The sequence below is a fragment of the Staurois parvus genome, unplaced genomic scaffold (genome assembly GCF_062004578.1).
Source record: "Staurois parvus isolate SC_StPar_1 unplaced genomic scaffold, SC_StPar_1.0 ptg000154l, whole genome shotgun sequence".
Lineage (NCBI taxonomy): Eukaryota > Metazoa > Chordata > Amphibia > Anura > Ranidae > Staurois > Staurois parvus.
In genome coordinates, this window is record NW_028317950.1 from 3,807,914 (window position 1) to 3,821,234 (window position 13,321).

Genomic DNA, 13,321 nt, shown 5'->3' on the forward strand with positions numbered 1-13,321 from the left:
AGTCTCTGACCATCTCTTGTATAGTGTCCACAGTCTCTGGCCATCTCTTGTATATAGTGTCCACAGTCTCTGGCCATCTCTTGTATATAGTGTCCACAGTCTCTGGCCATCTCTTGTATATAGGGTCCACAGTCTCTCACCATCTCTTGTATAATGTCCACAGTCTCTGGCCATCTCTTGTATAGTGTCCACAGTCTCTGGCCATCTCTTGTATATAGTGTCCACAGTCTCTGGCCATCTCTTGTATATAGTGTCCACAGTCTCTGGCCATCTCTTGTATATAGGGTCCACAGTCTCTCACCATCTCTTGTATAATGTCCACAGTCTCTGGCCATCTCTTGTATAGTGTCCACAGTCTCTGGCCATCTCTTGTATATAGTGTCCACAGTCTCTGGCCATCTCTTGTATATAGTGTCCACAGTCTCTGACCATCTTTTGTGTAGTGTCCACAGTCTCTGGCCATCTCTTGTATCGTGTCCACAGTCTCTGACCATCTCTTGTATCAAGCCCACAGTCTCTGGTTATCTCTTGATCATATCCACAGGCTCTGGCCATCTCTGATATCGTATCCACAGTCTCTAAACATCTCTTGTATCATTTCCACAGTCTCTGACCATCTTTTGTATAGTGTCCACATTCTCTGGCCATCTCATGTATTGTGTCCTCAGTCTCTGACCATCTCTTGTATCGTATCCACAGTCTTTGGCCATATCTAGTATCATGTCTACAGTCTCTAACAATCTCTTGTATCATAGTCACAGTCACTGGCTATCTCTTGTATCGTATTCAGTCTCTGGCTATCTCCTGCATCGTATCCACAGTCTCTGACCATCTCTTGTATCGTATTCAGTGTCTGGCCATCTCTTGTATCATACCCATAGTCTCTGACCATCTCTGGTATCATGACCATAGTCTCTGACCATCTCTTGTATCATGCCCATAGTCTTTGATCATATGGATGTTGTTTTTTGTAACTAAATATTCACCTTCCCTGGTCTCAGCATTCAACAGACTCCAGCCCTCCTCCAGACCCTGTACGTCCAGCTTCTTCTGGGCAGCAGCACAAGGTAAGTAGTGTGCACTGTGATGTAATGGTGGTTGGGGGGGGCTCTTGGCTTCTGATGGTGGGGGAAGAGGGCTCTTGACATCTGATTTAAGGTAAGGGTGGGGTGCTCTGGACATCTAGTCTTACAGATACAACTGGGCTTTTGAGGGCAACCATAATGCTGATGCAGCCCGTGATGAAATTGAGTTTGACACCCGATTTAGTGTTACTAATCCCAGGACCCTGCATTCACTATATCTATTCTCCCTGGGCCCTGCATTCACTATATCTAGTCTCCCCGGGCCCTGCATTCACTATATCCGCTGTCCTGGGACCCTGCATTCCCTATATCTGGTCTCCCCAGACCCTGCATTCCCTAGATCTGGTCTCCCACAGTACATAGAATAGGGAAATGCAATTATTTTAGTAAATATAAACTGCTAATTACCTTTTCTCATCAGCAGTTAGACCAGTCTTGTGACTTCTATCAGTGTTCAGCTGAGCACTGGTTAAAGCTTGTAGGAGGAGTTTTCTTTCTGCTCTAGGAGGATGTAGAACCCCTGACCTCTGTCTAGACAGTGCTGATTGGCTCTGTGCTGATCACATGCACTCTCCCAAGAAAAAAAAAAGGAAACCCGCTGCACCAATACACACTAAACTGAGCATGTGCAGAATGGCAATGGTTCAGTCTGTCTTATCAGGAGATAAAGCCATGGATATTTGAACAAGAGGAGGAGCAGAGTAGTCAGGGTCAAACGGCCTTTTTACACAATGCAGAGGATTAACCCCTTAGGTCCCACAGTGAGTATAACAAGCATGTTTTACTGCATATACAGATTGATTTTACTCTTGTGGGTTTAGCAACACTCTAAAGCTTCACATGCTTAACTTTGGTGCGTTCACACAAAAACAACATGGTGTCAACTGCTTTAATGGCACGTCTTAAATAAGGACAAGTCATATTACAAAACTTGTGTAGCAATTTAAAAATATACATTAATACAATAAAGGACTTTACAAAGTAGAACATTAAAGAGGAGCACACGGCCAAGGCAACAAAGGAGTGGCTCAAGAAGAAGCACATTAAGGTCCTGGAGTGACCTAGCCAGTCTCCAGACCTTAATCCGATTGAAAATCTGTGGGGGGAGCTGAAAGTTCGAAGTTGCCAAACGTCAGCAACCAAACCTTAATGACATGGAGAGGATCTGCCAAGAGGAGTGGGCCAAAATCCCTTCTGAGATGTGTGCAAACTTGGTGGCCAACTACAGGAAACGTGTGACCTCTGTGATTGCCAACAAGGGATTTGCCACCAAGTACTAAGTCATGTTTTGTGAAGGGGATCAAATACTTATTTCCCTCATGAACACGCAAATCAGTGCATCATTTGTTAGACATGCATTCTGCAGTTCTACTTTAAACAAACACCTTGTGTACCTCTTTTTTTTTTTCTTTTCGATCAATTGTAACAAAAGAAAAACAAAGATTACATTTGGCTTTCTTCTACTGTATGGACACTACAGCAACTCCAGCAGTTGGATGTCCTTCTTCTATACCCACAAGTCTTTCCCCATCCCCACTAGCCTTTTTCTCGCTATTGCCCGATTCCTTTCTCTCTTCGTGACATTTGAGCCTACAGTTAGGGACTAATCCCACCCAGTCCTGGCATACCTAGAAGGCCGATGATTCCTACTCCTCCATGTGCAGAATTTGCTTTACATCCTGCTTAAAATCTTTATGTATCACGCCGATGTCAAGCCTGTCTATGCATGACTAACCCCTTAGTGACAGAGGGTAAAACAAAACATATCATCCCAACAACTTTGTGTATCCAGGTGGATAAATAGATAAAGGGAAGCCGGCAGCTCGATCTTCTGAAAATAAATTAGTTGATTAATCCAGATGTGGTACAAAATAATACGCGTTTCGGCATACAGCCTTATGCAGGCCACACATGGGTTGAATTCCGAACAAATTTTCTTTAGAAAATCGGAAATTTAGTGCATTTTGTAATACGATGGTGCCACCATTGATTTCGAAATTCAACCAACCGTGCCTTGATTTTCATCTCACGTTGCTACAGAAAAGAATTTTCGTGGCCAAGAATTTTCTTTTCTTTCCAGGTTACAGCTCATACTAATTTTTTTTTTTCGTCTATATTTCCCGCACAATTCTCCCATCATTGATTCGAAATTCATTCATTTTTCAAAACATTTCCAACATGCCCGATCACTCAAATTTGATGGTCGCACGAAAATCGGCTGTTTCTGTGAAATTCGAACCAAAATTCTTAGAAGAGATTTTAGAAAGAAAATTCTTTTGGAATTTGATCCGTGTATGGCCGGCTTTAGTTATAGCCAATGACTAAGGCTACACACCAATACGCGTAAGCCCTGTATTTATTTTGTAGCACACCTGGATTAATAAACTCATTTATTGTGGACAATCGATTTTATCTACTTGTTTACCCATGTTCTAGGAGGACACTACTAGCCAGTGCACTGATCGCTCACCACCTCGAGGAATTACAACAGGTGTTTTCTACTATATTCAGTTGGATCATACCTTAATTTTTTTTAGGACAAATTAGACTTTCTCTTGATGGTGAATGGTAATGGACATCTCTTGATTTTTTTTTCTTTATCAAAAAAAAACCCGAATTAGTTTTTTTTTTCTTTTTAATTTAGAAGTATATTTCTTCCTCCTACCACCAAAGAACAACACACAATAAATTCTCCTGCTTCTGATGATCGCAGAGATACCACATACAGTGGGCATAAAAAGTCTACACACCCGTTAAGAAGTCAGGTTTCTGTGATGTAAAAAAATGACAAAGATAAATAATTTCAGAACTTTTTCCACCTTTAATGTGACCTATAAACTGTACAACTCAGTTGAACAACAAACTGAAATCTTTTAGGTGGAGGAAAGTAAAAATAAAAACTAAAATAATATGGTTGCATAAGTGTGCACACCCTTAAACTAATACTTTGTTGAAGCCCCTTTTCATTTGATTCCAGCACTCTGAGTATGAGTCTATCAGCATGGCACATCTTAACGTGGCAATATTTGCCCAGTGTTCTTTGCAAAAACACTCCAAATCTGTCAGATTGCGAGGACATCTCCTGTGCACAGCCCTCTTCAGATCACCCCACAGATTTCCCATCGTATTCAGGTCTGGGCTCTGGCTGGGCCATTCCAAAACTTGAATCTTCTTCTGGTGAAGCCATTCCTTTGTGGATTTGGATGTATGCTTTGGTTCGTTGTCATGCTGAAAGATTTCTAGCAGAAGCCTGAAGGTTGTGTGCCAATATTGACTGGTATTTAGAACGGTTCATAATTCCCTCTACCTTTGACTAAGGCCCCAATTCCAGCTGAAGAAAAACAGCCCCAAAAGCATGTTGTTGCCACCACCATGCTTCACTGTGGGTATGGTGTTCTTTTGGTGATGGGCAGTGTTGTTTTTGAGCCAAACATATCTTTTGGAATTATGGCCAAGAAGTTCAACCTTGGTTTCATCAGACCAGAACACATTTTCCTACAAGCTTTTGGGAGACTTCAGATGTGTTTTTGCAAAATTTAGCCGAGCTTGGATGTTTTTCTTTGTAAGAAAAGGCTTCCATGTTGCCACTCTACCCCATAGCCCAGATATATGAAGAATAATATGTACCACAGCCAGTACTTGCCAGATTTTCCTGCAGCTCCTTTAATGTTGCTGTAGGCCTCTTGGCAGCCTCCCAGACCAGTTTTCTTCTCATCGTTTCATCAATTCTGGAGGGACGTCCAGTTCTTGGTAATGTCACTGTTGGGCCATATTTTCTCTACTTGATGAGGACCGTCTTCACTGTGTTCCATGGTATATCAAATGCCTTGGAAATTCTTTTGTACCCTTCTCCTGACTGATACCTTTTAACAATGAGATCCCTCTCTGCGGACCATGGCTTTTGCTGTAGGATGCGACAAAGAAATTGTAAGGAAAGACCTACTAGAACAGATAAACTTTATTTGGGGTTAATCAGAGGCACTTTTAATGATGACAGGTGTGTACTGACTCCTATTTAACATGACTTAGAATGTGATTGCTTAATTCTGAACAAAGCTTCATCCCCAGTTATAAGAGGGTGTGCATACTTATGCAACCACATTATTTTAGTTTTTTATGTTTACTTCTCCCCAGTAAAATATTTCAGTTTGTTTTGCAACTGAGTTGTACAGTTTATAGGTCATATTAAAAGGTGGAAAAAGTTCTGAAATAATTTATCGGAGTCTCATTTTTTTACATCACAGAAACCTGACATTTTAACAGGGGTGTGTAGACTTTTTATATCCACTGTATGTGTATGTTAGTTGTTAGTACCCGTAGTACGGCCCAGAAACAATAGTGCGCATTTTGCTTTTTTTTTTATCCTACCCAAAACATACTGACCTTGATACTAATTAAAAAAATATGCTTTTTGTAAAAAAAAAATCCTGCCCAAAATATACTGACCCTGACCTTTGACCCTTACACTAACCTTGGCACTGACCTTGATCTAGCCATTTTTTTCTTTATATATATTTATTTACGCACTTTTATTTGCATCTTTCTCCCTGCAAGGACAGAGATACAATGCATCTCTCCCTTCATTCAGAAAGAAAACACAGGGGCGGGCTGCAGAATGACTGATCATTGTGATAGCCAATCAGAGGCTATCACAGATATCAGGTGACCCGGAACCAGGAATCCCGGTTCCAGACTGTTAGTATGGGACCTGGGGCTCCTGGTGAGATCCTGGTCTCTGTGCTGGCAGCATGCCACATATAGATACACAGATATGTGGCCCCATGGATAAGGCCCACTTTCATGAGACGTATATGTGTATTGTCAGCAGGAAGGGGCTAAAGAAGAAGGGCCTCATGCCAATGAAGTCCAGTTAACATGGATGAGTAAGCAAAGCAGCATACAACACACAATTCAGACCCACCACCTGACACCACAGCTAACGCATTTCAACCATGACGAAATGCATTAGTGTGGCCTCAGGTTGGAGTACTGTAGTTTCCCCTGTATGCTGATATGTTTGCTCATTAAGGTTAACTGGACATTCAAGATATCATAGGTGTGAGGCCCTTCTTCCTTGAGCTTGAGTGCAGCATGAAACGAGATGGGGTTCCTGGGCATTGGCACTCAGCTGGACCATAAACCAAAAAGTAAATATGGGGTGTTTCGGAGTGGTGGTGCATGTTGAGATCGTCTGTCTACGCATAATATTTTCTACACCTGGATTGTTTGTCCACCCAATAAATGTTCCAAACGATTCTGCATCTAAAGTCCAGATTTTACAGTGTCCCAGCATTCATCTCAAATCTGCACTTTGTAATCAGCAAAAGTCACAAGGCAGTACTTGAAAAGTCACTTTAGAGGAGGCTGGCGGGCCATTGCGGGAATGATCTGAAAGAAGCTGCTGGTGTATCACTTGTCTTCAGGTAGTTCAGTCCTTGTTAACAGGGTCGTCAAGGTATTTCGGTATCCATGGTATAAATGTTTATTAGTTCAGATATGATGTTGTTGATGGTTGTTCTCGTTATATCCTCACTAAATACCTGCAGTGTAAACAAAAAAAAAAGTTTAGATGCACCAATGTTTTTGAACCTCTCTGGCATATACAAGTCAAAGGCATAGTCCACCTTTTGGAAAACAATAATAATAAAATGCACCCACATTGATGAAACAGAATAATAATAAAAAAAAAAATAACAAAAAAAAAACAAAAAAAAAAAACCCAATAATAATGTACCCATAGCCATTTTTTGCATTGAAGCCAGCAGAGCACTGCACGTGCAATGCACAGACTCCTACAGACTCATCACCGCACTTGTACCCAGGGTCGGACTGACCATTTGGAAACTTGGGCAGTGCCCGAGGGCCCGGGGTCAGTAGAGGGCCCCATGAGATGCCCCATATACCTTTTTCATAGGCTTTTTTGAGTTTGGGCAAGGACACAGGGGCCCCATGATCCCCTATTGCCCGGGGGCCCCATGAGTTGTCAGTCAGCCCCTGCTTGTACCCCATTTAGTACTACATTACTACCTATCTCAGTATAGACCTGGGCACAGACCCAGGCCCAGGGGTGAAATCACCTTTATGTGTTCCACCGAGATCTGTTGTCTTCCATTTACAAATCCTAGCCCCCCTCCAGCAATCTAAAAAGCCATTTTTTTTTCACGCTTCAGCCTGCCCTTCTTACCTAGCCAATAATGTCACCTGAAGCCTCCTGCTTGCAGAAGGTTTTTTTACCTTAATGCATAGAATGCAATAGGGTAAAAAAAAAAAAAAAAAAAAAAAAAAAAAACTTTGTACCTTTAGAACCACTTTAAAGATAAAAAAAAAGCGGGGAAAAAAACAAGAAAAACAAAAAAAAAAAAACATGATTCGAGGGGAAGTTAAGCCACGGTTTTACAGAACCCCCCCCCCAACCACAGCTTCAACCAGGGGTATTATACATGCTGCAGCTGCAATGCTTTGTATTCACAGCTGTAGTAGGAGTTATACCCCCTCTTGCTGTTTGCAAGTGCTACCACCTATTCAAGTGAGTGGGGCTGTTCTGCAAGCACACTGCAACCACGTGGGGTCCAAGGGGTTAAAGCAAAGGGTGATTTGGTGTTAAGACACCTCCTCACTGCCTGTCAAGCAAACATGGATTGATGTTTGCTTGACAGTACCTTCCACACGTGAATGAGCCCTAGAGTATTATTACCCCGCCTTCTAACTGCTAACAGGATAATAAAAGAGCAGTAACATGCTGATGAGTCCATCACTCTGCTCCCTCCTCCTGCCAGCACATGTACATTCCCCTAGGACTGAACCTTCCCCTCACAGTCTGAGTGCTGCTGTGCAGAGGATGACAGGGGTTTTGGGAACTAATGCCAGTCATAAAAAAACATATAAAAAATAAATGTAATTCGACAACAGCACTACATAGGGTGCATATGCCTAAAAACTGGCTTTAAACAGGCGATGGAAAGAAGATGGTATTGGAAAAAAAAAAAAGAGGGGGGGGGGGGGGGGGAGACAGGGATTGAATAGTTTTAGAACAGCAGAATTTGCCTTTTTAGGAGTGTCTTTTAGGAGAATTTTGCTGCTTGTTTATAGACAACATCCCAGAATAGCTCTTGTAAAGTTGCCATGGCACAGTAACTATGTTGGTATTTTACACTGAAATTTGCATAATATTCCAGGGCAACTTGAAGCCCAACTCCGGTAAACTTGAAAATTCTCCCTTGCGTCTGCACTGCATAGGGTTAACTGCACCCCCCTCTGTGCTGGTAGACTGGTCCTTGTACTGTCTTCTCCCCTATGCTTTGGCGATCTAAGGTCCTCTGACATTATCAAGACCAATGCAGGGACCATAGTCCTTCACTGGAAACGATAATGCGGGGGGAATAGTCCTCTGCTGGAGATTGGGGGAGAGCCGCCTGCTAGGGGAGCAGAGGAGCAGGTAAGAAAGGCTACGTTCACACTATCCTTGTTAGCAAGCGGCAGACAGGCGTTTGGGAAGCGTTTTTACAGTTTCCCCAATGCCTGGGAAAATTCTGCACATTGCAGCACATGGTGCTGTTCACACGGGAGCATTAGCGTCGAGTCAGGAGGAGTTGAAGCCTCTTATTCAAGTCTATAGTGCCTCTCCGCAAACGCCCAGCCGGCGTTTGCAGTGTGGTTGCGAGGCGTTTGCGGAGCGTTAACACCTTTCAAACGTCATTATAGGCGTTTGTGGGGCGTTTTTAACGCTTGGCAAACGCCTAGCAACCACCGCTAAACCGCGCACGCGGCGTTTGCGGAGCATTGAAAACCACTCCGCAAACGCTGGACCAACGCTTGTCAAACGCTATAGGGGCGTTTGGCAAGAGTTGGAAAAACAGTCAAGTGTGAACGAGCCCTAAAAGTGCTTTTAATTCCCCCTTAGATTACACAAGCTATCAGCCATCTGTGTTCCATCAGCTGTAGCAGAGGAGACATCTAGGATCTAATAGACTCTGAGGGGTTTGTTTACTAAAGCTGGAGAGTGCAAAATCAGACTCACTTCTGCATAGAAACCAATCAGCTTCCAGGTTTCATTGCCAAAGCTTCATTGAACAAGCTGGAGGTTAGAAGCTGATTGGTTTCTATGCAGAATGGAGTCTAATTTTGGACTCTCCAGCTTTAGTAAATAAACCCCCAAATGTCTAATAAAGAGTAACTGTCACCTATATGGGTATTGCTCTATCACATAGAGGACTATCAGTCCCCTATTTGACAGTGATAAAAGAAAAAAAAAAAAAAAAAAGAAGAAGAGAATAACTATAGTAAAATATAAAAAGTTTTAAACATTTAAAGAGACAAAAAAAAAAAAAAAAAACAATTTTAGACACACATGCACGAGAACTATCAGTCCCCTATTTGACACTGATAAAAGTTATGTGTAAGAAAAAAGAAAATAATAAAAATAGTCAACTGTTAAAAAAAAAACAAAAAAAAAACGAACACCAATGGTAAAATATAAAAAAAGTTTTAAACATTTAAAGAAACACATAATAAAAAAAAAAAACAAAAAACATTTTAGAGATCCCCCCCATACCGTTTCATGATTGCACACACGCAAGGCCCCTGCAGGTCATCAGTTTAGTGTAATGCAGAAGTTCTGATGCCAGATGCTTATTATTTTTCTTGGGGGGGGCACAGGCACTTACCTTCCACCACTGGTTCTCGGCACCCTCATTGCCGGGGACGTCCACCCCATAGCACTGGAGAGCAAAGTATAACACTGCTACAGCGATATGCTGGGCCTCGTAGCGCAGACAAATGTCTCCATGATAGCTGTCCCTGAGAAGAGCCCAGGAAGCTGTAGCGATGGGATTGCGCTCCCAGCTGTGCCGATTCATCCAGTTCTTTACCGAAACCAGGTAATGCAGCAAATACTGAAAGCGAAATGATAGGACATTAGTAACCCTCAGCATGATATGCTTCAGTTTCAGGCAGCCTTCACACTGAAGCCATGTGGGAAACGCATAGGAATTGCTGCCGGATCACATAGCCATTGCACCGTGTTCTTGCAATCTGCTGCGGGTGGCAATTAAAAGTTAACGACACTCCAAAAGCAGGTTGCAGAATGCAGTGTGATGGCCTGGATCAGATCGCATGGGTATGAACATCCATGCAATCTGATTCCATTGCAGCAAAAAAAAAAAAAGTGCCTGCACCTTATTCATGTGCATGCAGTGCGATTTTGCGATTTGAGCCATGCAAAATGATGGGCACAGCATAGAGTTGCACACGAATGCAGTGCGATTCCCGTGCGAATCACACGCGATGTGACGCATTGTATCAGTGTGAACCCAGCCTTAAACTACAACTCAGCCCTATATAAATTAGTGTATTATTATTTCAGGTACTTATATAGCGCCGTCAATTTACACAGCGCTTTACATATATATTGTACATTCACATCCATCCCTAACCCTCAAGGGGCGTACAATCTGAGGTCCCTAAACTCACATTCATACATACACATACTAGGGCCAATTTAAACAGGAGCCAATTCTCCTCCCAGCATGTCTTTGGAGTGTGGGAGGAAACTGGAGTACCCAGAGAAAACCGACGCAGGCACAGGGAGAACATGCAAACTCCAGGAAAGTGGTGCCGTGGTTGGGATTCGAACCAACAATCCTAGTACTGCCAGGCGGAAGTGCTAACCATTTAGCCACTGTGTTGCTATTATGATTATTATACAGGATTTATATAGCGCCAACAATGTGCGCAGCGCTTTACAACATGAGGGTAGACAGTACAGTTACAATTGAATACAAAAGGAATCAGAGGGCCCTGCACATTAAAGCTTACAATCTAAAGCTCACATATACTTACGGAGGCCACTACTGAAGATTGAATTGCTAGTTAACCTCTTGACACCGACCGCACGCAAATATGCGGCCTCTCCGCGTCTGGACCTTGATGCAGAGCGGCCGCATATTTGCGTGCCATTAGAAAATAAATTTGTGCTGAGAGCGCACGCCCTGAGCGCGCCCAGCACTCACGGAAAGGTCCTGATCTCCCCTTGTAATCAGGACCTTTTCTGATCATGTGACTGCCACGACAGCTAATCACGGCGGTCACGTGACCCTAAAAACTCGCTCGCCTCCTGGCTACTGAAACTCTTAAAGGGCCAGGAGGCGTCGGCGCCATGAGGTTAAAGGAGAAATAGGGCCAAAGCTTTTTTTGGCTGTACTTCTCCTGTAGGTTACAGGAGTGCAGTTCGTTTTGCACTCCTGTGACCCGTTTTCAGCTGACGTTACTCAGCCAGTCCAGACTCGAGAAAGATCCCGGCTTTATAGTGGGGTTTCACCAAGATGTCTGGGCTAGCAGCTGGATCAGCCTATGAGCAAACTGATGGGAGACTGAGCCAGCCGCTCCACAGCCCAGCGCTCCAGCGTGTGCTGGAGGGGCAGAGCAGAAAGCCGGTGACTGACAGTCACCGGCTCTCTGCTTAGTGAAGACTGAGAACTGAGTGAACAGTGGTCTTTAATCATTCAGTTCCCAGTCTTAGAATTGGCAGGGGACAGATGCAGCATCGATCCGACCTAGGTGAGTATAATATTTTTTTTTAAAGCCCAAACTTCTGTTAAAAATAAGATCTTTGAATTAAACTGTTAAAGAGCTACTGAACCCTGAAAGTTGTGCCTGAGAAAGGAAGGCTGACGGCAAAGGACTAGCCACCATTGTTTGGTCTCCATGCAGCTGATCTTTCCCCCATTACTGACGTACCATGCCTTGTTCTACACTAAGTCTCTGGGTGGAGGAGGAATTCTTGGTAGAGGCAGAGCTTTGCTTCCTCGTGTCAGAGGCTCCAGCAAGGAGAACAGTGAGCAGCACAGTACTGACATCACTAGATCGCACTGTACTGAAACTAGCTGAAGAGGCGGCAGTGCCTTAGATGTCACACTGCAGATACACAGCTAATACAGGTTGGATACTCTCTTGTTTGTTCCTCTAACCGTTACTGGAATAAACTCAGATCTGGACATTGTAGCACTGGTGTGGAGCTTTAATTCACATTTTTATATAATTGGGCTTTGTTCACAAGGGTGTAGTAAAACATACATCCATGTGAGGGCTGTGTTGGCGAGTCATCCCATGAAGGCAAATATGGCCCTTCGCACAAGTGTACACTTTAGTGAGCCTGAGTGAACAAAACCTTGCAAGTAAAGGAAACTGAGAAGATCCTCTGGGATGCAGAATTTGCCTGCCCAGGAACCAGATCGCCTACATCAACACCATTATATGATAGCAATAAGAAAACTCACAAGTCCGGCGCTATGTTTCCACTTTTTATAATTGCCTAAGTTTACATGCTCAGGCCTGGCGATTGGCCTCTCAGGTGTCAATCACATTGAGGAAGCAGAATGTATTGCGAAAAGCCTCCATTACCTGGGACAGGCGTAACTAGAACCTTCAGGGCCCCAGTGCTAGAAACCATGAAGCCCCCCTGATGTGAGCCAGGGGCCCTTTACAGAGTTCCCCTTTACATCCGAGTCAACAGAGTTCCCCTTTACAACTGAATCCATAGAGTTCCTCCTTACATTAGCATCCCACAGTACATCACAGTTCCAGCATTCCCAGTGCCCCCTCATCAGACCCCATCAGAGTTCCCCTTTACGGTGCATCAGACCCCATCAGAGTTCCCCTTTACGGTGCATCAGACCCCATCAGAGTTCCCCTTTACGGTGCATCAGACCCCATCAGAGTTCCCCTTTATGGTGCATCAGACCCCATCAGAGTTCCCCTTTACGGTACATCAGCCCCATCAGAGTTCCCCTTTACAGTGCAAGGGGGAACTCTTCGGACCCCGATGCAAAAAGGGGAACTCGGCGGACCCCGACGCAAAAAGGGGAACTCGGCGGACCCCGACGCAAAAAGGGGAACTCGGCGGACCCCGACGCAAAAAGGGGAACTCTGATGTGTGTGGGGGGAAGCTCTGGTGACCAGAGACTCCCTTAGATCAGGTTTCCCTTTTACACCAGAGTCTGTAGAGTGAATACACTAAGATAAAGGGGTTCACTGATGTAATAGGGGAGTGAGGACACTGATATAAGGGGGACTTTTATATCAGTGTCTCCCCATAACTTAGGGTCTCCACTCCCCCATCAGTGACCCCCCAGAGAGTGACTTTATTGCCTGGAGCTGTCACACACAGACTTCCTGTAAGTCTTTTGGTCTTCCTCTTCCCCTGCAACCCCACCTTGCAGTGCTTTCAGAGTCACCAAACC

At 43.9% G+C, this 13,321-nt stretch overlaps 1 protein-coding gene across 1 annotated transcript in view; it reads right to left on the reverse strand.

Moving 5' to 3' along the window:
* Positions 1 to 1,960: 1,960 nt before the first annotated feature.
* CCNQ (cyclin Q) overlaps positions 1,961 to 13,321 on the reverse strand; it is a 33,341-nt gene continuing 21,980 nt past the window's right edge. Inside the window, exons 5-6 of the mRNA XM_089674939.1 lie at positions 9,749 to 9,976; positions 1,961 to 6,625 (exon numbers count right to left, since the gene is read on the reverse strand). Coding sequence (XP_089531065.1) covers positions 6,536 to 6,625; positions 9,749 to 9,976 — 318 coding nt within the window. The 3' untranslated portion in view covers positions 1,961 to 6,535. The remainder of the gene's footprint in view (positions 6,626 to 9,748; positions 9,977 to 13,321) is intronic.